Raw genomic sequence first — 25,881 nt, 5'->3', positions numbered from 1 at the left:
TATTATTATTATTATTATTATTATTATTATTATTATTATTATTATTTACAGGTAGGTAGCCGTGTTGGTCTGCCATAGTCGAAACAAAATAAAATAAAAAAAAAAATAAAAAAATTTCTTCCAGTAGCACCTTGTTGTTGTTGTTTAGTCGTTTAGTCGTATCCGACTCTTCGTGACCCCATGGACCAGAGAACGCCAGGCACCTCTGTCCTCTACTGCCTCCCGCAGTTTGGTCAAACTCATGCTGGTAGCCTCGAAAACACTATCCAACCATCTCGTCCTCTGTCGCCCCCTTCTCCTTGTGCCCTCCATCTTTCCCAACATCAGGGTCTTCTCCAGGGAGTCTTCTCTTCTCATGAGGTGGCCAAAGTACTGGAGCCTCAGCTTCACAATCTGTCCTTCCAGTGAGCACTCAGGGTTGATTTCCTTCAGTATGGAGAGGTTTGATCTTCTTGCAGTCCATGGGACTCTCAAGAGTCTCCTCCAGCACCATAATTCAAAAGCATCAATTCTTCGGCGATCAGCCTTCTTTATGGTCCAGCTCTCACTTCCATACATCACTACTGGGAAAACCATAGCTTTAACCCAGTAGCACCTTAAAGACCAACAAAGTTAGTTATTGGTATGAGCTTTTGTGTGCATGCACACAAAAGCAAATACCAATTATTATTATTATTATTATTATTATTATTATTATTATTATTATTATTATTGCATTAAAATGGTTGTTGCTATTCACATGGGCGTTATGAAAACTAGTCCTGGAAGAATCTGCCTTCTGATAACTGTTCAGGAAGCAAAAATAGCACCTGGACAGTACTTTCTCTGGTCTGCTGGCAACCTTAGCCCACATGAAAGCCCACTCACCCATGCGCACATACCACATCACTTTCCAAAACTCGCCACATCCTCGAATCGTCACATTCTCATATCAGCTGATGGAGTCTCAGGAAACCCAGAGATATCCACTTCCCCAGCTCACTAAGAAGAGTGGATTCCCCGCCCCAAATCTGATGATGTAATTTATTTTTCTTATTTCATAAAATTTATAGGCCGCTTGATTGTAGAGGAAACCTCAGCCATAGCTAGTTGAACCTCTTGCGCCCACTTAGCTGTTGACGCATGGGAGAAAGCAGCACACCGTGACCTACAAGAAAGGGTCCCATGAATTGTTTTTATGGAGGATTCAGAGGCAGATGTCGACAGCTTGATATGCGGAGCACACTGTGCATTCTACCGCCATCTTTTTTAAAAAAACGGCAAAGTTATTGGGAAATCAATGTGCATCCTTAGCAAACGATTTTTCTTTTCTATTACTGTGCATTTGCAGGACCGAAAGCGATTAATAAATGGCAGTGGCAGGAGCTTGCAGGGTTGGCGTAAGGGCAAAGGGTTATTGCAAGGCTCGCTCCTCGTAGGGGCTTTTCGCAAGATGAAGCCAGAGCTTTTCAGTAGCATTAAGAGCATTTGTGCTGCCGTTCATTGATCATGGAAGAGGGAACAGGAGGGAAATGAGTGCACAATGCTTGCCTATTGACGTCAAACAGACACCTTCGCTGTATTCCTTCTAAAGCCATTTTTGTTTAGGTTAGTGCAACCAGATATATAAAATGTTGCCGTATGTTTCAATCTGCTCTTTAGCTTATTGTCAATTTTAGCAATTTTTAAATGTTTTAAATAGTTGTTGTTTTTAACTGATAACTTAATCATTTTAATCTTTTTGCCACCACTTGGAGGGTTGTTTTGTCACAATCAACCAATATATTGAATTATGAAATCAGTCACTGCATACATAAGAAATCTTAACCTGTTTTAGTATTTGAACATTTGTGTGTTTTAAAGTAGGGTTGTGATTTTTCTTTTCTTGATTCTATTTACAGTGGTACCTCGGGTTAAGTACTTAATTCGTTCCGGAGGTCCGTACTTAACCTGAAACTGTTCTTAACCTGAAGGACCTCCTGCTGCTGCCGCGCCACCAGAGCACAATTTCTGTTCTCATCCTGAAGCAAAGTTCTTAACCTGAAGCACGATTTCTGGGTTAGCGGAGTCTGTAACCTGAAGTGTATGTAACCTGAAGCGTATGTAACACGAGGTACCACTGTATTGTCTTTATCTTTCTGAAAACTACTTGAGGTTTGTTTGTTTGTTTGTTTTACAAGGAGAAAGGGACGACAGAGGACGAGATGGTTGGATAGTGTTCTCGAAGCTACCAGCATGAGTTTGACCAAACTGCGGGAAGTAGTGGAAGACAGGAGTGCCTGGCATGCTCTGGTCCACGGGGTCACGAAGAGTTGGACACGACTAAAAAACATGTATAAATTTTGTGAAATAAATAAAAATAAATGTGTATCAGGTACAAAAACAGGAGCGCCTTAAAGCTATTCACAAGGATGCAACAAAACATCACCTGCCCACGAATGAAGGTGAAGAAGAGGAAGTACAAGCCAAAAAGATGTTTTAATATGGTTTGGGCAGTTTGTTTTAAGTATGGAAAATGAGCTCACCCTAGCCTTATATAACCTGCGTCCCTGCTGTCCCTGGCATTGCCTGTAATAACACACACACACACACACACACACACACACACACACACACACGTCTGATTGCCTCCCCCTCCTGTTTCCCAAACTGCACATTAGCACCTTTCCAGCTGTTCTGCATTTTGTGTCCAACAGCACACTAAAATAAAAACCTTGTCGGAGAGAGATGAAGGTGGCAGACTGTGCCATTGATGCTCGCAGCGGGCATGCTTAATTTGTTAATGCTTGCTACCATGCCGAGACAAACAAGCTTTGCAGGCGTATCTGCGATGCCTCAGAACCCTGTTCAATGTTCACATCTACTCAGAAGAAAGTTCCCTTGAGCTCCTTGGAACTCTGATAATCTCCTTGAACTCGGATAATGCTTCTTGTTCGCCTGGATGGAGAGTATAGAAATATAAACATGGAATGTATGCAGTACAGTCCCAGATTTACCTAGTATAAGCTAAACATGCTATAGCTTAGGACCCCACTTTCTTGGCCCCCCCCCAATGTAAAGGGGGGGACTGGATGTACAATTCCAAAATCTAAGATAAAAAAACAAATAAAACAGAACCTATATACAGTACCAGTGTTTTGTGTTGTGTAGGCTCCTAGGGTGTAAGTCATGGGCCCCACCTGCTAGCCTGCTCCCTCAAATATCACTGGTTTGCTCATTTCTATATATAGGGTGCCTACATTCTGCATGGACTAGTTGCATGGCAACATGTGCAAATGGGATGCGGGTGGCACTGTGGGTTAAACCACAGAGCCTAGGACTTGCCGATCAGAAGGTCGGCAGTTTGAATCCCCGAGATGGGGTGAACGCCCGTTGCTCTGTCCCTGCTCCTGCCAACCTAGCAGTTTGAAAGCACGTCAAAGTGCAAGTAGATAAATAGGTACCGCTGCGACAGGGAGGTAAATGGCGTTCCATGCGCTGCTCTGGTTCACCAGAAGCAGCTTAGTCATGCTGGCCACATGACCCGGAAGCTGTACACCAGCTCACTCGGCCAATAACCGAGATGAGCGCCACAACCCCAGAGTTGTCCGTGAATGGACGTACGTAATGGTCAGGGGTCCCTTTACCATTACCTTTACATTCTGCATGGACTGGTTGCATGGCAACATGTGCAAATGGCTTTAGATACCTATTAGGTCCTTAAATTACTATATAGCATCTATTCAACACCAAAAACAGCAACAATTTGTTGCTGACAAAGGACAGCTGGACATATAAAGGGCCCCATTACCTTCAGTAGCTGAGGGCCTCATCAAACCTAAACTCAGCCCTGATGAAGTGCCATGTTTAGGGGAGCATGACAGGTTTGCCTGCCCTGGGTGCTGAGCCAAGAAGGCCCTGCAGGGGTCACCGCAACAATGATGTAGTTCAGAAGGTGAGAGGCAGGCGGAGGGGGAGGGTCAATATTGGTACCACACAGGCCACTGCTGAAATTTGAAAGCCCCAGTTCCGCCACTGATATATGTGCATTGCTCCACACCTTTGACTTTAGCCTCTGACCCCACCTACCCACAACTAGAAAGGAAGGCAGTAAAGAATTCCCCTCTCCTGCCCCAACACAACAAATCCGTTTTTAAAAAAGGAGTGTCACTTTTGCAGTTAGAAAGGAGATGGGGAAATGCGTTGGGAAGTGCAGAATAAGCCAATGATTTGTGGGGAGACCTAAAAACACCCTCAAGCAAATCAGGATTTATGCACCCTTGTTGCATAAACACCCCGCAAAGAAATCGGGACAAAGGCCAAGTAGAGACTGGATTTAATCTAACCTCTGCGTAAGCAAATCAGGATGAATGATCAACGCAGGACATCTGGAGGAGCTGCGGGATTGCAGTGAAATAAATGAACCCAAAGCACTTGTGCACTTGTGAATATTGAATCTGTGCTATAAACTATAATGGTTAGGCTATGCTGAATAATCAAAATGTAAAGCATGTTTTAAAATGAGTCATATGATCACTCTCACTGGCCAGCTGCAATACTCAGGGGCATGGAATTGTTTCCTCTTGAGTAAAAGCACAACCACTATAACAAGAAAGAGCGTTGAATGTGGCCAAAATACTCAATTTATTATCATTTTTTAAATGAAAAAGCATATATTCTTTCTCTCACAAATTATGACGTGTAATTGTATTGTTCTGAGAAAGGTGCTATTTCAGGGCTGGAAGAGGCAAGAGCTAAGAGAATGGGAGAGCAGCAGAAATTTGCAGGAAAACCTGGTCTTGGGAGATCTTAAACCCATCCCACTTGTAGAAGCGATGGATTTTAAGAAGAGTTGTGATAATAGTTCACGAAAACCAGATTTCAGTTGTGCTACCTTACCACTGAGGGACGCGGGTGGCGCTGTGGGTTAAACCACAGAGCCTAGGACTAGCCAATCAGAAGGTCGGCGGTTCGGTCCCTGCTCCTGCCAACCTAGCAGTTCGAAAGCACGTCAAAGAGCAAGTAGATAAGTAGGTACTGCTCCGGCGGGAAGGTAAACAGCGTTTCGGTACGCTGCTCTGGTTCGCCAGAAGCACCTTAGTCATGCTGGCCACATGACCCGGAAGCTGTACCCCGGCTCCCTCGGCCAGTAAAGCGAGATGAGCGCCGCAACCCCAGAGTCGGTCACGACTGGACCTAATGGTCAGGGGTCCCTTTACCTTTTTACCTTACCACTAGGAACGAGTGGATCTGTTTCTTTCAGTTTTTTATTTTTCCAATCTTAAGTTCAGGAAGGAAGGGAGATAGACTTGATTTCTGATTGTATTCCTCGTTTTTTCAAGCTTCTAGTCCCTAAGTATGTGGGGATATAGGGTTGGTGAAAGCACTCCTTAACCGATCAGCTTGGGAACACTTTTTTATTGCTCTGCTTGCAGGAGAAGTCAGGTGACAACTGCCAAGAACCCCAGCTGGCATGGCAATGGAATATCCCTATTTTCAAGTAGAATATTGTCCCGATCCACTGCTGTGCCCTGCTCCCTTGCCACCCAGGCCCAGGTGCCCTCTTTTGTCACCTTCCTCCAGTCACCCGTCACCGTAAAAGGAGAACACAGTGTTTCCATCTGTCAGAAACAAAACTGAAAGACAACAGTCCAGCTCACTTCCCCCTTAAATTTAAATCATGCAACACCCAACTCTCTCAAACAAGTTAGAAAGAAAGAGAGCAACTCATACTAGATCAGTGACTGTCTGAAAGCAGAACTAGCTGCACCGGTGCCAAGGAGAACATGAAGATCTAAATCGCTGGCGGAATCAGGTAGGAACTTCCCAAGTCTTGCTTGTGTTGTGTGTATTTCTAGGACCCTATAAATATTCCTGGGAATAATTTCCCACCGTGCAATTTAAAAATTGTAGGCAGTATGTAATGGGATTTTTACGTCACATTTTGCTCACTGTGGTTGGAGTGAGAGAAATGAGCCACTGTTGCAATCTAACCCCAGCCAGCATCAACTTTATATGATTATATATATATATATATATATATATATATATATATATATGCACAACTTTATATACCAGGCCAGATTTAGGTTTGATGAGGCCCTAAGCTACTGAAGGTAATGGGGTCCTTTATATGTCCAGCTGTCCTTTGTCGACAACAGATTGTCGCTGTTTTTCGTGTTGAATACTGTATGTTATATGGTAATTTATGGACCTAATAGGTATCTAAAGTCATTTGCACATAACAAATAAGAGCCTACGCAACACAAAACACTGTTGCTGTATGTAGGTTTTATTTTATTTGTTTTTTATCTTATATTTTGGAAATGTACAACCAAGTTTTTTTCCTTTACTTTTTTGGGGAGGCCCCCAAGAGAGTGGGGCCCTAAGCTATCGCACTGCAATCTAACCCCAGCCAGGATCAACTTTATAGGCTTTCATATAGGAGGGGGCCACATAGCTCTGGAGTAAGTAGGTCAGGGGAGATAAATTCAATTTGTTTTTCATTTGGAGGGGAAATGAGGTTGGCAACCCGAAGAGCATTGGTCTAATGTGGAAGGAAGATCAAAGGGTCAGCACAAAAAGGACAGTCTAGGAAGACTGGAGGTTCCTCTCTATCTGCCCTTTCCATGCAGGTACTGTGGTAAAGGTAAAGGGACCCCTGACCATTAGGTCCAGTCGTGGCCGACTCTGGGGTTGCGGCTCTCATCTCGCTTTATTGGCTGAGGGAGCCGGCATATATGGCCAGCATGACTTCTGGTGAACCACAGCAGCGCACGGAAACGCCATTTACCTTCCCACCGGAGCGGTACCTATTTATCTACTTGCACTTTGACATGCTTTTGAACTGCTAGATTGGCAGGAGCAGGGGCCGAGCAACGGGAACTCACCCGTCACGGGGATTTGAACCGCCGACCTTCTGATTGGCAAGTCCTAGGCTCTGTGGTTTAACCCACAGCGCTGTACCTTGGTACTAAAACAGCTTGGCTACCTATGCCGCAAACCTGGAAGTGAGTGTTCCGGTTTGCAAACGTTTTTCGGAAGCCGAACATCCGATGCGGCTTCTATGGCTTCCAATTGAGTGCAGGAAGCTCCTGCAGCCAATCGGAAGCTGTGCCTTGGTGGTTTTCAAACTGTTTCAGGAGTTGAACTGACCCCTGGAATGGATTAAGTGTGAGAACCAAGGTACCACTGTATGTCAATCTGCAGGGGCAGATGAGTTGCATCCTGTTGATTCCAACTCTATATACTAGGTGTGCATGCAGTCTGTTCCCTTTAAAAGGTGGAGGTGACTGCATTGCCACAATTATTTTGAGATACTAACTAAAATGTAACCACAACAAATTGTCTTAAAATAGATGAAGAGGACTACTACTCAAAATGCATGCATTTAAAGCCCAGCAAAATTAAATGGGACTTACTCCCAGGTAGGGATAGAACAGAAATTCAATTCAGTTTATATTTAAAGGCAAACCTAGCTAATGTGCACTTTCTGGAAAAAAAATATGTGAACCAAAGCACAACCGGACTTCTAAATTTGCACTTCTCCGAATTTTGCAATGAAGTTCTCTGTCCAGCTAACGCGTATCAAAATGCATACACGAAGGTAAATTGTGCATTTTCAATGGTGCATTAAAAATTGTGCATATATTAGTGAAAATAACGTCAAAACCCATGATATCAGGGGGAGTCGCTTAGCAAAGAATGTGTATATTAGGCAACATTTCATATAAACGTGTGTGCCAGGAGAAATTCGCTGATTAATGTTTGTGAGCACTTAAAAAAAGAAAAAAATTGGAGAATTGAAATCGACAGGAACTATAATTGACAGATTTGCCTATCCCTGGTGGTAGGATACAAGATTTGCATGCAGGAGGTCTTAAGAATATTTGGCATGACTAAGCCTCTTCTGGCGAACCAGAGCAGCGCACGGAAACACCGTTTACCTTCCCTCCAGAGCGGTACCTATTTATCTGCTTGGACTTTGTGCTTTCGAACTGCTAGGTGGGCAGGAGCAGGGACCAAGCAACAGGAGCTCACCCCGCCGCGGGGATTCGAACCGCCGACCATCTGATTGGCAAGTCCTAGGCTCTGTGTTTTAACCCACAGCGCCACCCGCGTCCCTTTGTCAGAGACCTCATACCTTCTTTCCAAGGCCTAGTGGCTTGCTTACCCAGCTTTGGGAAGGCAGCATGAGGCCTGTGATAGGTGGGTGGGTGTGTCAAACGTTGCTGAGGGCTGCCGAAAAAGGCCTCAGGGTTGGGTCGCACATTGGACCACCCTGTCATAATAGCTCCCAGCACCCTTGCCAAACAACAGCTCCCAGAAAATGTGAGGGGAGGCATTCGCTGCTCCCCATTGTACAGTTGCTGCTGGTCAGGGTAGATTCTGTGCTAGATGGACCAATAAATAACCTAATTCAGTTTTAAGGCAATTTCATATAATGGAACTGGACAGTGCTTTTTTCCTGGGGGGATGCAGGGGTAAGCATACCCCTAGACATTTTGTGAATCTAAATTTGGCCTCCTTGAGGGGCAGTATTTCAATATGAGTAGGAAAATGAGAGTACCCCCTAAACATATTGTTTTTAGAAAAAAAGCACTGGAACTGGGAGGGATCAAGTCCTAAGCGCAACCCCTTATGGCAGGGGTCAACAAACCTTTGCAGTGGGGAGCCGGTACACTGTCCCTTAGACCTTGTGGGGGGCCAGACTATATTTTGAAGGAAAAATGAACAAATTCCTATGCCCCACAAATAACACAGAGATGCATTTTAAATAAAAGGACACATTCTACTCATGTAAAAACACCAGGCAGGCCCCACAAATAACCCAGAGATGCACTTTAAATAAAAGGACACATTCTACTCGTGTAAAAACACGCTGATTCCTGGACCATCCGTGGGCCGGATTTAGAAGGCGATTGGGCCGGATCCGGCCCCCGGGCCTTAGTTTGCCTACCCATGCCTGATGGCATTTGTTCTACGGCACAGAGCAACTTACTTGGTTATGCTAATTGTGCTGCTTAACTTGCCAGACAAATGCACTATCCAGACAAATGAGCTGGTTTGGCTACCTTGCTTTCATACATTCTACGTGGTCCCCCTGCCCCAGATCACAGGTCTGGAAGGTGCATGGGGTTCCGTTCAGACTGACCCTCCCCCAGTATAACACATGTTGACTTACCCTATCGTTTTTATAAAGCATTGTTGCAATGCTTGCTAATAAAGTTTTTTTGGGGGGAATTTAATACACAGTTGAAATAAAAGATAAAAATGCATCACCTGTGCTTCCTCCAACTGTATGGTGCTACCTTCCCAACAGAGTAGTGGTGGTGTCTGAAAAGGTGCACAAAGATCAGGGATCTTCCTATTGTAAAATAAAGCTGAGAAGAGAAATATGCAGGGCTTTTCCCCCAGCCGGAACTCACTGGAACTCAATTCTGACACCTCTCAGGTGGGAGCCATTGCCATTACAAGAGAACAAGGGAGGCATTCATAGTGAGTTCTGGCACCTCTTTTTCATGAAAAATAGCACCACTGTTGTTTCTGCACCAGACCTTGCTGCTTCTCACTTCCTCCTCAGTTCTAATAGGTCCGGATGGCGTGGGGGAGAAGAATGGAGGGGCCTCTTTTCACTTAAAAGGTTCTGCTTTTCCCAGCTTAGCAGCTGCAGAGCACCCCAAAGCTCTAATTTTGCACTGGTAACATTCTCCGATCACGCCGCCTCTTCCTTCCTTCTTTCCTTCTTGGGGCTGGAGAATGAGCTGTGATTGGTGGCAGAAGCAAAAGAATAGAAGTCCATGAAAAAGTCAGGGGCGAGGAGCACTAACCTGTCGTCCCCCCCATGCAAATAAATGCCAACGTATATGGGTTAAACCACAGAACCTAGGGCTTGCTGATCAGAAGGTTGACGGTTTAAATCCCTGCAATGGGGTGAGCTCCCGTTGCTCAGTCCCTGCTCCTGCCAACCTAGCAGTTCGAAAGCACATCAAGGTGCAAGTAGATAAATAGGTACCACTCCGGCGGGAAGGTAAACGGCGTTTCCGTGCGCTGCTCTGGTTCGCCAGAAGCAGCTTAGTCATGCTGCTGGAAGCTGTACACCGGTTCCCTCGGCCAGTAAAGCGAGATGAGCGCTGCAACCCCAGAGTCGGCCATGACTGGACCTAATGGCCAGGGGTCCCTTTACCTTTATATAGAAAAGTCACCCAAAAAAATTTTGGGGGGGTGTTCCAGTGGCTCCAGGGGTGGTCCGTGCCTTAGGCGAGGCGAAGGCATTTGAATGAAAACTAGAATTAAACACACACAACGTAGAAATTTGGGTTGTTTCATTCTCATTTTCTGGGGAAGCAATGTTGTTGGGTGGGTTAGTAACATTTTAAAATAAAAAAATGTTTTATTTAGATATATCAGGGTACTGTCGTCAAGGTTTTATATCCTCACTCAAAGCTGAAAAGTTAATAAGAATTCCAAATAGTAGCATATTTCACAAGAGGCAATTTAACACAATTGTCATCATTAATATATAAAATCAGAGTGTTTGTTGTGGGGGTGGAAGGGAAAGGAGATTGTTAGCCGCTTTGAGACTCCTTAGGGTAGTGATAAAGCGCGATATCAAATCCAAACTCTAAATAATTTTTTGCCACATTGTTGACAATTTTTTGATTGTCGTTTAGTAATACCTTAATTTCTTAGTTACCTTTTCTGCAGTAACTATCTACCAACTTGACTATACCATAAATCTTTCTTTCATTCCTCTAAATATTTTCATTTTCCTGCGATAAGCATCCTGGCACCTAACAATAAATATAGAATAAATATACCAAATCAATTCTTCATCTAAAACATCTTCATTCAGCCCATCCCATATCCTCAGTAATGCTAGAAACGTAAATTGAATGAAAAAGGACTACGGTATTTGAAATGAGGCATGACATTTTTTCCTTCTCCTCATCTTAGATAAATCTTGACAGGACACATGCGTACATCATCTAAAAAGAAAGAAAGCATGTCTTGCTTCAGAACCATGGTACTGTTTTTACTCAAATGGAGATTTAATTGATAGATTAAGGAATGAATCAACTACATCTCATACAACGAATTCCAACAATGAATCACCTAAGATTCCTTTAATCAGATGACAGCCCTATGCAATAAAAGGTGCTGGGGCTTGATTATGCAGAGCTCCTGAGATGTCTTTGTCCATTGTCAGGACTTGCTAAAAGCTTCCCTCTTTCAGCAAACATCCTAAATTGAGACGTTTATCCCAGTTGGGACCTGCCTTGGATTTGTATTGGTTTTATGTATGGGTTGTTCTTCTTTTGAATTGTTTGTGTGTGTATATAAAATATTGTCATAAACACTTATTCTATTTTTATATATGTCACTGCCTATTAAATTATAATCACCTTAGGATGCCTTGTCGAAAAACATCCATAAATGGAATAATAATAATAATAAATTTTATTTATACCCCGCCCTCCCTCCCTCCCTGGCCAGAGCCAGGCTCAGGGCAGCTAACACCAATAAAATCACGGTAAAAACATAATAGGGGGAAAAGAAAAAGACCAATTTAAAATACAGGTTAAAATGCAATTTAAAATGCAGCCTCATTTTAAAAGTAGCCGATGAATCAAGACCATAAGGGGAGGGAAACATAAGGGTCAGAATGAGTCCAAACCAAAGGCCAGGTGGAACAGCTCTGTCTTGCAGGCCCTGCCGAAAGATGTCAAATACCGTATTTTTTGCTCTATAAGACACACTTTTTCCTTCCTAAAAAGTAAGGGGAAATGTGTGTGTGCGTCTTATGGAGCGAATGCAGGCTATGCAGCTATTTCAGAAGCCAGAACAGCAAGAGGCATCGCTGCTTTCACTGCACAGCAATCCCTCTTGCTGTTCTGGCTTCTGGGATTCAAAATATATTTTTTTTCTTGTTTTCCTCCTCCAAAAACTAGGTGCTTCTTATGGTCTGGTGCGTCTTATGGCGCGAAAAATACGGTAATACTCCTAACTTTCAAACTCTCACATTGTCTTTCGCAGAAGTTCAAAGAAGTCTCACAGTTAATGTTCTTTGGTTCCAGGTTTTTCTGGTGACCCAAGGCTGAGCATCCCAAATCAGAGATGGGCCGAATGGGTCTCCTGCTTCCTTTCCTGGCTTTCATTTTACTTCACACCCAATGGGCAGCTGCTTACGGTTTCAGGAACTGCTACCATTCCGAGTGGGATCCAGGTTATTTCAAGTGCATGCAGCGCTTCCTGAAAGATATCTCCAGCGCCGTGAAGGACCTTCCCAACAATGCCACAGTGGTCAATGCATCCCATAATTTCATTCGGTTCTTGCCTTACGGGAGCTTCCAACACCTCCCAAAGCTGAAGGTCCTGCAACTGAGCTTCAACAAAATGGAAGTGATAGAAGGCGGGGCCTTCGAGAACCTCACAGACTTGAAGACCCTCAACCTTTCCTGCAACAGCCTTATGAATCTATCCAAAGATGTCTTCCTGGGTTTGCCAAACCTCACCTCCCTCATCTTGCACCATAACCAATTGAGCAAAATCCAAGAGGATACATTTCGTCCATTTCAGAACCTCCTGGCGCTGCAGCTCCATTTCAACAAGTTGGAGAACTTTGAAGAAGTAGTTCTGAGCTTAGTGAGACTGACAAGCCTGAAGGTGCTGAATCTGTGTAACAATAACCTGACCTCCCTGGAGTCTGAACCAAGACTGCCCACTTCCTTGTCTACTCTCCTGCTATGTAACAATTCCCTGCATAGGGTGGACGTTAAGGAACCAGAGTTCCTGAGAAATGTAAAAAAACTGGACCTTTCTTACAACAGGATCTCCAATGCATCTTCTTTTGCCACGGTCCACCTCCGAAACCTCAGCAGCCTGGAGCTGATGGGGAATGGCCTAGACATTTTCCAGGTCTTAAAAGTTTCTGACTTGCGGCCTTGGACCCTAAATTACTCTGGGTTGCATTTAAGTCAATCCTATCAGCTGACCAAGTTGTGTGAGCATCTCAATGCATCCAATCATTCCTTGTCTCTCCATCTTCAGAGCAACAACATCAGGAATGTGAATAGCGGCACCTTTGGGGCATGCCCTCCCATCCTGCTGCTGGACCTTTCAAGGAACCGTCTCAGGTCACTGGGATGTGTAAGGGAGAAGATGGGTTGGGTGGTACAAAACCAGCTGAAGACTTTGATTGTGGAACACAACTTGCTGGACAAATTAAAGTCCTGCTCTAAGACCGCTCCCTTAAATGAGCTGACAACCATCTCTTTCCGCTTCAATCGTATCCTTTCGGTATCTGCTCAGGCATTCTGCTATGCCCCTAATCTGAAGACGCTCCACCTCAATATCAACAGCATTGCCGTCCTGGACAGAAATGCCTTGAAAGGATTGCAACACCTCAGGGAGCTGCGCTTGGATAACAACCTTCTAACAGATCTCTACGTAACTAGTTTTGACGACTTGAAGAGCCTCAAGACCCTCAATCTCCGAAACAACCATGTTTCTGTCCTCTTCCCCGGTGTCTTCAAGAACCTTGGGAGCCTTTATATTTTAGACCTAGGGGGGAACAACATCCGTAGATTAACCAACACATCCTTTGAGGGACTGAGGAATCTCTCTAATCTCTATCTGGACGGCAATCATATTGAATACATTAGTCACTGGTTTTTTAAACCCGTGCAGAGCACTCTCCAGGTTCTGGACCTGAAAGCCAACAAGATAAACTACATCAGCATGAAGCAACACAGCCAGCCTCCCTTCTTGAACCTGCACAAACTCTATGACCTCAAGCTCCAAGGACAGCAACCTTATGGCTTGAAAATCATCCCTGCCAAGTTCTTCCAGGGCCTGAGGTCCTTGCTCTACCTCTACCTGTCAGAAAACAAAATTCTCTCCATTGCACCTGATGTCTTTGATGACCTAGGACAGCTGAGGTATCTAAGCCTGGCTGATAGCAGTAATGGTATGGGGAACTTTCCACCTGGCATATTCAAGAACCTTAGAAACTTGACTAGCCTGAACCTGGAGAACGCTGGCCTCCGCACATTGACCCTGGAGGTCTTCGGCAACCTCAGCAGGCTGCGTGTCCTGCAAATGGGGAAGAACGAGCTTCAGACGATCAATAGCAGCGTGATGGAAAAGCTGACCTCCCTGAGAAACCTGGACCTACGCAAGTGTCCCTTGTCTTGCACCTGCGATAACATTTGGTTCCAGTTGTGGCTGAATAACAGCCAGGTGCAGGTGGTTTACCTGTACAACTACTCCTGCAATTCTGGGCAGCCTAATAGCTATGTCTATAGCTTTGACACCCATGTCTGCTTCCAAGATGTGGGCGTGTACCTCTTCTTTTTCACCTTCCCGGCTCTCTTGCTGCACATGGTGCTGCCGTTCCTCTACCACCGCACCTACTGGCGCCTGAAATACCACTTCTACGTCCTTCGGGCATGGGTCAGTGATCGCTGGAGGCACGGCAAGGACGACCACTACAAATTCGATGCCTTCGTCTCCTACAACTCCACCGACGAGAGCTGGGTGCTGGAGCACTTGGTGCCCAGTCTGGAAAAAGGAGGGGGTCCCGTCTTCCGTCTCTGCCTCCACCACCGGGACTTCCAGCCCGGGAAATATATTATAGACAATATAGTCGACAGCATCCACAACAGTCGGCATACCATCTGCGTGATTAGCCGGAGGTACCTGCGAAGCGAGTGGTGCTCCATGGAGATACAGCTGGCCAGCTACCGGCTCTTTGATGAACTCAAGGATGTCCTTATCCCTGTTTTCCTGGAGGACATCCCAGAGCGGGAGCTCTCTGCCTATCACCGCATGCGGAAAGTGATGCTAAAGAAGACCTATATTTCTTGGCCCGCAGAACCCGAGGCTCAGAAGCTGTTCTGGGCTAAAATGCGAGTGGCTTTAAAGGGAGGGCACTCAGAAGAAAAGGAGGAGAGCATTTATTGGTTTGATAACGAAGGCAAACCCGTGGTGGAATCAGCCTTCAAGGTGGCGCAGGAAGGTGACTAGTCTGAAACGCTAGTTCACCTGGAACTCTGTTGTTGTTGTTGTTGTTTTAGAAAACGTTTTTTGGTTTTCAGATCAAAGTTTTACAATCACATATCCATATACAACATAAAGACAAGATTCCAAAGGATTTCTCAGACTTCCCTCCTCCCCTTTGTGGGTCCTGTTGTTAATCATTTCCTCCTGCATCTTTTACGATAATCCAAATCTTTTACATCTCCATTATATCCCAAATTCACCATTAAACTACAAGTGTTATTCCAGTCTTACTAACAGTTTTAACTGTTTACAATGGTTTTTTAAAGATAAATCATAAATTTCTCCCATTGCTTATTAAAATTTTGGTCTTCCTGATTCCTTCTGGTCATCTTTGCCAATTTGGCATAATCCATCAAGTTAATCTGCCGTTCTTCTCTGTTCTTCTTCTTCTTCTTTCCATCTCTGGGCCAATAACATCTGTGCAGCCTTGGTCGTATGCATAAATAGTCTTTTCTGCTCTCTTAGGATTTCAGTAGCTAGAATTCCTAAAAGAAAAGGTTCAGGTTTGGGTTTTTTAGGGGAAAAGTTACTTTAAACATTTTTTTCAACTCATTATAAATCTTTTCCCAAAATTCTTTTACTGCTTTATATGTCCACAGCATATGAAAAATGTGCCTTCTTTTTACCAGGAACTCCTTTGAGGCTTGCTTGAAGGAGAGATAGCATGGTGTGAGACAGCTTCTCTTTTTCATTATCATCACTTCCTCTTTTTCCCTCTTTACTAGCAAAACAGCCCATTTGCACTTCTGCAAATTTCACAGTCAGTGGCGTAGCGTGGGGGGTGCAGGGGGGGCCGGCCGCACCGGGCGCAACATCTGGGGGTTAGGGTTAGGGGGCGCAAATTACTTGCCTTGCCCCGGGTGCTGACAACCCACGCTACGCCACTGTTCACAGTGCAGTTCCCCTGACAAGGAATGGGTACAAAGATGTGCTGACAAGGTGCATTAAAAATGCATATATTTGTAAGAAGAAAATACAAAATGGGCAGAGCCTCCAAGTGCCCCTATTTTCCAGGGACAGTCCCGGATTGACAGAAGCTGCCCTGGTTTCTGATTTGATCCTGGAATGTCCTGCTTTTCCTTTAGGAAGTCCCTATTTGTTTTCATCAGAAAATTTTTGGAGGGTATGGAGTTATGCAAACACACCCCAAGCCAAGGGGCTAGGTCACTATACAACCTTTAGAAGACATCTAAAAGCAGCCCTGTCTAGGGAAGTTTTTTCATTTTTTAATGTTTTATTATGTTTTTATGTGTGGTGGAAGCCTCCCACAACGGCTGCGGAAACCCAGTCAGATGGGTGGGGTATAAATAATAAAATTATTAGTATTCGTATTATATAGGACATCCCTATTTTTATCAGATAAAAGTTGGAGGGTGTTATATGTTCAGGGCACACCAACACCCAGAAAGTTCTCTATCCATGAAAGCTGGTAGGAGGCACATTTTGCCATCACTGAAATAGCGGCCTTCTCTGCATGTGTGAGAGGTTTGAGCAGTAGAATGTAGTAGTGGCAGAAAGGAGTGCACCACTTGAATTTGTTGCAGCAGGGGTGGGTGGTATACTTTGGTTCAGAATGCTCCTCCGCATTATTTATTATAATTATTTCATTTATTAATTACTTCCTACAAAATACACTGGAGCGCTTTCACAATGAAAACATCAACACTAAAAACAGCCCCATGTTAAAACAGTTAAAATCAATACCCATACATCAAAGACTTCCCAGCTATGCCATGAAAACATGGTACAGCTGGCATAGTGAACAGGCGTTCGCAACCTTACAACATTTGCTTGAAGGCCCCACTTTTACATACAGTGGTACCTCTGGATGCGAACGGGATCCGTTCCAGAGCCCCGTTCTCATCCAGAAGCGAACGCAACCCGCAAACACAGTCAGTGTGTGCGCAGGTTGCAATTCGCCGCTTCTGCGCATGCCCGTGACGTCATTTTGACCATCTGCACATGCACAAGCGGCAAAACCCGGATGTAATGTGCTCCTAACGTTACTTCCAGCTCACCGCAGTGTGCAACCCCAAAAATACTTATCCCGAAGCTACTTCAACCTGAGGTATGACTGTATCTCTATTGATTTCAAGTCCATGAAAAAAAACCTCAAAGCATAAACACAGCATAATGTGGCCAATGCATGAAATAATTCAAACACTGAAGCTTTTGCTGTGAATATTTTATATTAATGAATAAATATTTATGAACAGATACATTTATGCATAGCTCACTGAAGCTGCCTAGCAAAGCACACATCATTTTTTACCGACACTCCTCATTCTGCCAAGCAGAAGGTCATTCTCTGCTCTGGAGGGGAACTCTGGCGTTCTCTGCAAGCTCAGGCCGGCTTTAGAGATGTCATCAGCCACACAGACAATGCTGCTCGGAGGATTTCAGAATGCGAGAGCGTGGAACAGAATTCGCCCCGATGAATACTTAACCCTCGCAGGAGTATTAGTTACAGGGTCTGCCGATGGCGGTTGTGAGAATGGCACTCAAGATTTCTAAGAAGGCCCAAAGCCATTAACTAATTAACCTTCAGTGCTCTGTGGGAAAGAGAGGGTAATGATCCTATAAGGATCTTCGCACAAGGTCGCAAGGCCAGTCTCTAGAGGGGCCGAACTCCTGATTGCCTTTTTCTTTTGTTCATCTGCCAACAGGGCTGCCCCAAATACTGATTCCCTGCTCCCTCAAACACCCTACTTTCCAGATCCCTCTCAAATATATTGTTGCACACAACTCTAATCTCCCAGCGGTGAGAAACTCTAGGGGCTCCTGCGCTTACCCAGAGTGTGGTTTCCTTGGAATGAAGGCCAGTGGAGACTGTATCATCTTTATTTAGGGATTGGCCTCTTCTTCTCTATCCTAAGACGATTTGGCATCCAGCCAAGTCAGGTGAGAAAAAGTCAGTCCATTTTTTGCAAAGGCACCAGAGCATTTTATTTGGACATGTAAATGAGGGTACTTAACTGGCTAGCTAAGGCCATCACCTTCACAAAAGGAACAGCTTGCCTGGTTTCCTTTTAGAGATTCTAACCTCACAGATACAGGATCACAGGTTTGGAAGGGATCCACAGGTATCATTCAAACTGACCCCCACCCCAAAAAGACCTATAATAATATCCTCATTTGCCCTTCTACTGTCACAAGCACTACATGTCTGTCTCTTCCATACAACAGTCACCATAAGGCATGGATTGCCAACATGGTGCCCGTGAGTGCTATGCTACTGGTGAAAGGTCTCTGTAAATATCCCCTCAAAAATCCATGCTGCGTAAGAGAATGCTTGCTCTTTCTCTTCATTTCCTCTTTAGACAGTGGCTCAGCCCCTCCTGCATTGAACATGGCCTCTCGTTTAATGCCTACATTTAATTGGATACCAGGATTGGACACCCAGCTTTGTAATGAACAAGAGTTATGCAAAGAGCTTCTGTCTGTGACTGAGCATGATGGTGGCTGGTGTAGGTGCCTTTTCCCTCATAGATGGCGGAGCCAGGCACTGTCTATTTTTCTCCTCTTCTGGCTGTGGCAGCCATTTTGTTATGTTACATCCCCAAAGCAGCCATTTTGTATGAATGGTTCCCATGGCACTTTCTTAAAATTCCAAGTGTGCCCACCAGCCCCCAAGACTTGGCAATAATCCCTGCTCTAGGGGACATTTGGTGAGCAAACGGGAAAACCGGATGCATGCAGCAATTCTGACTGGAACCCTAAACTACCTCCTAATCTCTTGTTTAGGGTTGCCAGCTGATCAGGGAGAAATGGGTTGTGTTCTTTGTGCTTTTAACAATAGCTTGATCTGCAGAGATCAGATGAAGCTTTTCACAGGATGGTAACAAAAGAAGTGCTGTGTAGATCAAACCACTGTTAATAGTATTGCCTTTGGGGCCTCTTTAGCAGTAGGCAGCCCTTCTGTCGGCAGATCTCAAGCATGCATGAAGCCATGACCTTAGTTCCAGATGTTTTAAAGCCTTCTGTGTTTATTCAATGGTGTAGGGAAAGAGAGAGGCTGTAGCTTAGCTCTCACATACACCAGACATCTAAAGCACAGCTCTTTTTCCCAACGAATCCTAGTTCACCCCTCATAAAGTTACAAATCTTAGCATCCTTAACAAACTAAAATCCTCAGGATTTTTTTTTGGGGGGGGTGTTGTTGTTTAGTCATTTAGTCGTGTCCGACTCTTCTTGAACTCATGGACCAGAGCACACCAGGAATTCCTGTCTTCCACTGCCTCCCGCTGTTTGGTCAAACTCATGCTGGTAGCTTCGAGAACACTATCCAACCATCTTGTCCTCTGTCGTCCCCTTCTCCTTGTGCCTTCCATCTTTCCCAACATCAGGGTATTTTCCGGGGAGTCTTCTCTTCTCATGAGGTGGTCAAAGTATTGGAGCCTCAGCTTCAGGATCTGTCCTTCCAGTGAGCACTCAGGGCTGATTTCCTTCAGAATGGAGAGGTTTGATCTTCTTGCAGTCCATGGGTCTCTCAAGAGTCTCCTCCAGCACCATAATTCAAAAGCATCGATTCTTCGGTGATCAGCCTTCTTTATGTTCCAGCTCTCATTTCCATACATCACTACTGGCAAAACCATAGCTTTAACTATACGGACCTTTGTTGGCAAGGTGATGTCTCTGCTTTTTAAGATACTGTCTCGGTTTGTTGGGGGGGGGGTAGACCTGCATTTTAAATGCATGGTGTAGATGTGATCTTATAGTGAAAGAATCAACTCTCATCTGTTGCTCATTGAAGCTGTCTACATGCGATAGCAGCCACACCCTCCGAGTGGCTTTGACTGGCCGGCTAAGCCAGATGAGGGTAGCTGATGGGTCTCAAACCTTGGTTAGGTACTTCACCTGCATGCAAAGGCAAGCTCTGGTGGATTGAGTGGATGAGACCAATATTGGGTCCAATGGACAGGAAGGCGGTTTCTACACGTGCTGTAGAGGGAAGTGAGGGGCCGGTGGGACTCTTCAACCTGGGAAGATAGCCTATCTAAGAAAAGGAAAACTTGTGACTCTTTCCCCCCCCCCCCAAGAATATTTATTAAAGTTTTCAATAATAATACAATAAAAATAAAAAATAAACAATAAACAATAACAAAAATACAAAAATAAAAATAATTAAAAACACATAAAGTTTCCATTACTTATTTTTCATTAACTTATTTCCTAGACCTCCTCGTACCTCCCTTTTTTGTATTCCAATTTAAATTGTTAGTTCAGCAAATCCTTATCCATAAATTTTAACCTATTTCTAACCCCCCCTCTTTTTCTCTCCATATTCTCTTAAAGCATTACAGCTGAAAACCACTTAATTTCTATCCGACATCATTCTAAGATTCATTAATTTTGCAATATTTCTGTAAATAGTCTTTGAATTTCTTCCAATCTTCTTCCGCCGACTCTTCTCCCTGGTTTAGGATTCTGCCAGTCATTTCTGCCAATCCCATATAGTCCATCACCTTCATCTGCCATTCTTCCAGAGTGGGTAGATCCTGTGTCTTCCAGTACTTTGCAATGAGTATTCATGCTGCTGTTGTAGCATACATAAAGAAAATTCTATCCTTCTTTGACACCAATTGGCCGACCATGCCCAGGAGAAAGGCCTCTGGTTTCTTCAGGAAGGTATATTTAAATACCTTTTTCATTTCATTATAAATCATTTCCCAGAAAGCCTTAATCCTTGGGCACGTCCACCAAAGGTGAAAGAATGTACCTTCATTTTCTTTGCATTTCCAACATTTATTATCGGGCAAATGATAAATTTTTGCAAGCTTGACTGGGGTCATGTACCACCTGTAAATCATTTTCATAATATTCTCTCTCTCTCTTGTGACTCTAAACCTCCACTGCCTTGCGGAATATCTTCAGAAGAAGAAAAGGTTAAGGAGTAAACCCTACACAAAATTGGAGTGGAGTCCCTAAAATGGTTGGATGGTGCCTTCTGTGCCTCCTTCTGACACCTCCTGCAGCCAAACTGGTGCCAAATGCTCTGCCTTCCTTTGGACCACATCAGTGAAGGCAAGAAGCAGAGTCTTGTCGTCTAGGCGGTCCTGGACCTCAATACACACTGCCCACGTGCGCCCCGGGGAGGTCATTTTGGTGCTGCTGTCTCTCTTGAGACGAATGCCAACAACAACAATAGCTAGAGTATCACGGCTTGCATGCAGAAGGTCCCCAGCATCACCTGCGAAAAGGGATCAGGTGGCGAGCGATGCTTGGAGAGACCTTGATGTGCCTGACATCTTGGAGAGTATCTACCGGTTGAGAGTAGAGAAGCTAGTCCAGTAAGGCTAATGGGGTACTGCACTACCAACCTCATTCTGCCTTCAGCTAGCCCTCACCCTTCTTTCTTACGGCAATCATGGGAATAGAACTGTCTGCCAGCTTCTTCCTTCTCAGTTTAGGGAAGTTTTTAATGTTTGAAGTTTTATTCTGTCTTTAGTCTTCTTTTGGGTTAGGGTTAGGGCTGCCCAGGGTGCCTGGGGAAACCCAGCCAGATGGGCAAGGTATTATTATTATTATTATTATTATTATTATTATTATTATTAATATGTTGCCCTTGCAGAACTCAACAGGCAGGAGAATGATGAAACTAAAATTGTTTGGCTCTACCTATTTTTGTCTGTGGCTCTGTCTATTGTTGGGCTTCTTGCCTTCTGCCCCACAAATACCCTTGATAACTGACCATCACTGAGTCCAATCTTGACACAAGGCAGCTTTACATATAATTATATTCTTCTTTTAAAAAAAGAATAATACAGTGGTACCTTGGGTTAAGAACTTAATTCGTTCCGGAGGTCTGTTCTTAACCTGAAACTGTTCTTAACCTGAGGTACCACTTTAGCTAATGGGGCCTCCCGTTGTTGCCGCTGTGCGATTTCTGTTCTCATCCTGAAGCAAAGTTCTTAACCCGAGGTACTATTTCTGGGTTAGTGGAGTCTGAAACCCGAGGTACCACTGTATTATGCATTTTCCGGATTATATTTTACGTACATTCATCATTTTGTCATAAGTGAGTCTGACAGCCAAAAGATGAAATATGAGGGCTGGGGGGAGAGGACAAGAAGCGAGTGGATATGCCTTGAAGAATATTAAGAGAGCCAGAGTGGTGTAGTGGTTAAGAGCGGTAGTCTCGTAATCTGGGGAATCGGGTTCGCTTCCCCGCTCCTCCGCATGCAGCTGCTGGGTGACCTTGGGCTAGTCACACTTCTCTGAAGTCTCTCAGCCTCACTCACTTCACAGAGTTTTTGTTGTGGGGGAGGAAAGGAAAGGAGAACGTGAGCCGCTTTGAGACTCCTTCGGGTAGTGATATTGCAGGATATCAAATCCAAACTCCTCTTCTTCTTCTTAAAGAAAGATGGCATTAAGGGAAACTGGCAATAGGATGAGCCTATGATCAGCAAAAGACAAGACAAATGATGGGAAAGGAAAGGAAAGGTAGCAAAACAAAGAATGTGAAATACGATGTTAGGGAAGGGTAGGTTAGGAAGTCCATATATATAAATATATTCTACACATGCTCTGGGACACTCTTATTATTACTGAGCTGTGTGCAATTGTATTGTTCCAAGCTGTTGTAACAGTGAAATGCTGCAATCTGTGACATTGTTGTCTCACTAGTACAGGAAGCCTCACACATGATCAAGCCTAAGGAAACTAGATTATTCTAGCCATGCTATTTCTGGGTTTGGATAGCCTAGCTGGAAATGTAACCTCTGCAGGGAACGGCTGATATTATACAACGAATCTGATCTGGTTTGTTAAAGTGAAATTAGATGGCGGGGCTGGAAAAAAGGGTTGAATCGGGATTTTCAAGGAGTGAACTGGGCATTCCCAACTGGATTTTATTCACACATGCCTTTCCAAGCTTATTTTTCCAGAGAGAAAAAGCAGAGTGGTTCTAGCTTACTTACCTCTGTCTGAAATTTCCTGGACATAGAGAAGGATCAACAAAACCATGAGGATAAAATGCAGTCAGCAGCTCTGGACACTGTATACCCCAGGCAGATGATGACTCTTTTGTTCGTTGCTGAGCTCATGCATAAGACTGAGCTAAGACAATTGAGAAATCTATATATGTAACGATAATACAGCAAAATCTAAGTGTCTGAGAAAAGACAAAATAATCCAGACCAGTGATCTCTACATTTGTAGGGAAGGCTTCTGTAAAGAAGCATGGACACTCACCAAGCAATGTTTAATTGACTTGAACAAATTAACATCTCAGCCTTTACTTCAAAGAGCTCAGGGCTACTATACACATGTATTCCTCCCATTTTAACTTCATAACAACCTAGCAAAAAGGGATAATACTCTATGAGTGAATACCATACACCATGGTAAATCTGAAACTAACATTTAATTCCCTCCTCTGAGACATCTCTGACAACTTATCCAATCACCGATGATATAATGTTCTGTATCACTCCCCCTTCCAAGCCATCACTGATGAATGTTTTGGTAATCCTTATGACATCCTGGAAGGAGGGCTATTAAACTTAGATCCATCTTACAGATGGGCATTGGGATGCTGAGAATGAGGTGAACTGTAACTTATGCCAGCTAGTGAATTTGTGACTGAAGTGAGAGTTGAACCTGGAACCTAAGAATTGAGTAGCACTAGTTTCACTGGATTAAAGCAGTGGTGTGTGATCTTTTGCAGCTGAAAAGCACGCTGTACTAAAACGTTCCAAAAAGCAATGAGACTAAGTACTCAATTTTCTTGGCATGGAAATAAGTAAGGACTAACTCCTGCAATTTCCTTTGTTTAGGCTAATATTTTGCATCAATTGTCCTCGTAACAATTTTTCCTCCCCTCCAAAGTTATTGCTGTGAAGGTCTGTGCTTTCAGCATAATTGAGGAAATAATCTGATCCAAGTTGCATACTGGTGTAGAGGAATGGGGGTGGATTCAAAGATGAATTAGAAAATGTTTGCTTACTATGTACAGAAAGCCAAGCTAAAGGAACAGCAACCACCTACAGGCAGAATCTGCTAATATGATAGCAGAGAGACTCAGAGTGTGCATTTGGAAGAACAAGATCCAATCATCCATGAAAGCAAAGTAATCAGGGACAAAAATGTCACATTCCTTTTGCTAATATTGACAGGGGCTTGACAATAATTTCTATTATCTAGGTGTATCTGCACCAATTCTTTTCAGGAAATATTTGGAAATATTGGGAATAATAATAATAATAATAATAATTTATTTGTACCCCACCCATCTGGCTGGGTTTCCCCAGCCACTCTGGGCGGCTTCCACAGAGACCAAAAATACACTAAAATGTCACACATTAAAAACTTCCCTGAACAGGGCTGCCTCAAGATGTCTTCTGAATGTCAGGTGTTTATCGCTTTGACATCTGATGGGATGGCGTTCCACAGGGCGGGTGCCACTACCGAAAAGGCCCTCTGCCTGGTTCCCTGTAGCTTTGCCTCTCACAATGAGGGAACCGCCAGAAGACCCTCGGTGCTGGACCTCAGCGTCCGGGCAGAATGATGGGGGTGAAGACGCTCCTTCAGGTATACAGCAGGACCGAGGCCGTTTAGGGCTTTAAAGGTCAAAACCAACACTTTGAATTGTGCTCGGAAACGTATGCTTGGAATACGCACCCTGTATCAGTTAAAACATGAGAAGAGTTCTGCTGGGTCAAACCAAAGGCCCATTTATTCCAGAAACTTGTTCTCACCAGGATCAACCTGATGCACACAAACAGACCCGAGTGCAACAATATACTGGTACTTCCCACCTGAGATTTCTAGCAATGGTTATGCAGTGACATTTTGTTTTCAACCATGGAGGCAGAGCATAGGTATATCCACCAACGTGAGTGGGACAAATTTCATAGTTTTCACTATGAGCTCTGTGAAGTACTTTCTTTCGCCTGTCCCAATTTTTCCAAAATTCAGCTTCACAACATTGGTTTTCAAAACGGTGCTATATTGACAGTTTTCATTTTTATCCCATTCCTAGTGATCCCTAACATGGAATTTGCCTTTTCCCCAGCTGCTGCACGCTGGGGTTGACATCTTCACTGAGCTATCCACTAAAACCCCAAGGTCTCATTCCTGCACAGTCACTGCCCATTCAGACCTCATTAGTTTACATATGAAATTAGGATTTTTTGCCCCAATGTGCATCGCTTTACGCTTGCTTGCGCTGGATTTTCATTTACCATTTTACTGCTCGTTCACTCAGTTTGGAGAGATCCATTGGGAGCTCTTCATGGTCTCTTTTTGTTTTAACCACCCTGAACAATTTGGGATCATCAGCAAGCTTGTCTATCTCACTGTTGCCCTCTAGCTCTAGACCATTATGAACAAGTTAAAAAGCGCAGGTCGCAATACCAATCCTTGGCGGGGACGGGACTCTACTTTCTACATCCCTCCATTTGAAGAACTGTCCATTCCTACTTTCTGCTTCCTGTTTCTTAACCAGGATCTGTAAGAGACTTCTCCTTTTATCCCATTATTTGATTGCTAGGCTTACTCAGGATGAATGTTTGGTGAGGTAGTTTGTCAAAAGCCTTTTAGAAGTCTACATACATGGTGTTGACCAGATCACCTCTAACGTTTGCTGGCATTCTGAGAGAACTCTAAAGGGTCAGTGAAACAAGACGATACCGTATTTTTCACTCTATAAGACACACTTTTCCCCTCCTAAAAAGGGGAAATGTGTGTGCGTCTTATGGAGCGAATACAGGCTGCGTAGCTATCCCAGAAGCCAGAACAAGAGGGATTGTTGCTTTCACTGCGCAGCGATCCCTCTTGCTGTTCTGGCTTCTGGGATAGCTGTGCGAAGCCTCCTCAGGGCAGCGGGAGGAACGTTCCCCCTGCCCTGAAGAGGCTTTG

The 25,881-nt window shown here is 44.1% G+C and overlaps 1 protein-coding gene and 1 long non-coding RNA gene across 4 annotated transcripts in view; both read left to right on the top strand.

Annotated features, from left to right (window-relative positions):
* LOC309376272 overlaps nt 1-25,881 on the top strand; it is a 152,813-nt gene that overhangs the window by 115,185 nt on the left and 11,747 nt on the right. The window lies entirely within an intron of this gene.
* On the top strand, nt 5,607-15,321 carry LOC309375934 (uncharacterized protein). Of its 3 annotated transcripts, none has more exons than XM_081921942.1 (3): nt 5,729-5,773; nt 10,915-10,984; nt 12,036-15,321. In XM_081921942.1, exon 3 carries the CDS (start codon nt 12,076-12,078, stop codon nt 14,983-14,985), a length of 2,910 nt encoding a protein of 969 aa, XP_081778068.1. In that variant the 5' UTR covers nt 5,729-5,773; nt 10,915-10,984; nt 12,036-12,075; the 3' UTR covers nt 14,986-15,321. The 3 variants fall into 3 exon arrangements, with proteins under 3 accessions (XP_081778067.1, XP_081778068.1, XP_081778069.1); XM_081921943.1 differs by lacking the exon at nt 10,915-10,984 and adding an exon at nt 11,910-11,952 and having other exon boundaries at nt 5,750-5,773; XM_081921941.1 differs by lacking the exon at nt 10,915-10,984 and having other exon boundaries at nt 5,607-5,773.

Source organism: Podarcis melisellensis, assembly GCF_964234715.1.
Source record: "Podarcis melisellensis genome assembly, chromosome: 8".
Classification (NCBI taxonomy): Eukaryota; Metazoa; Chordata; class Lepidosauria; order Squamata; family Lacertidae; genus Podarcis; species Podarcis melisellensis.
This window is presented reverse-complemented; position numbering and strand designations above follow the sequence as displayed.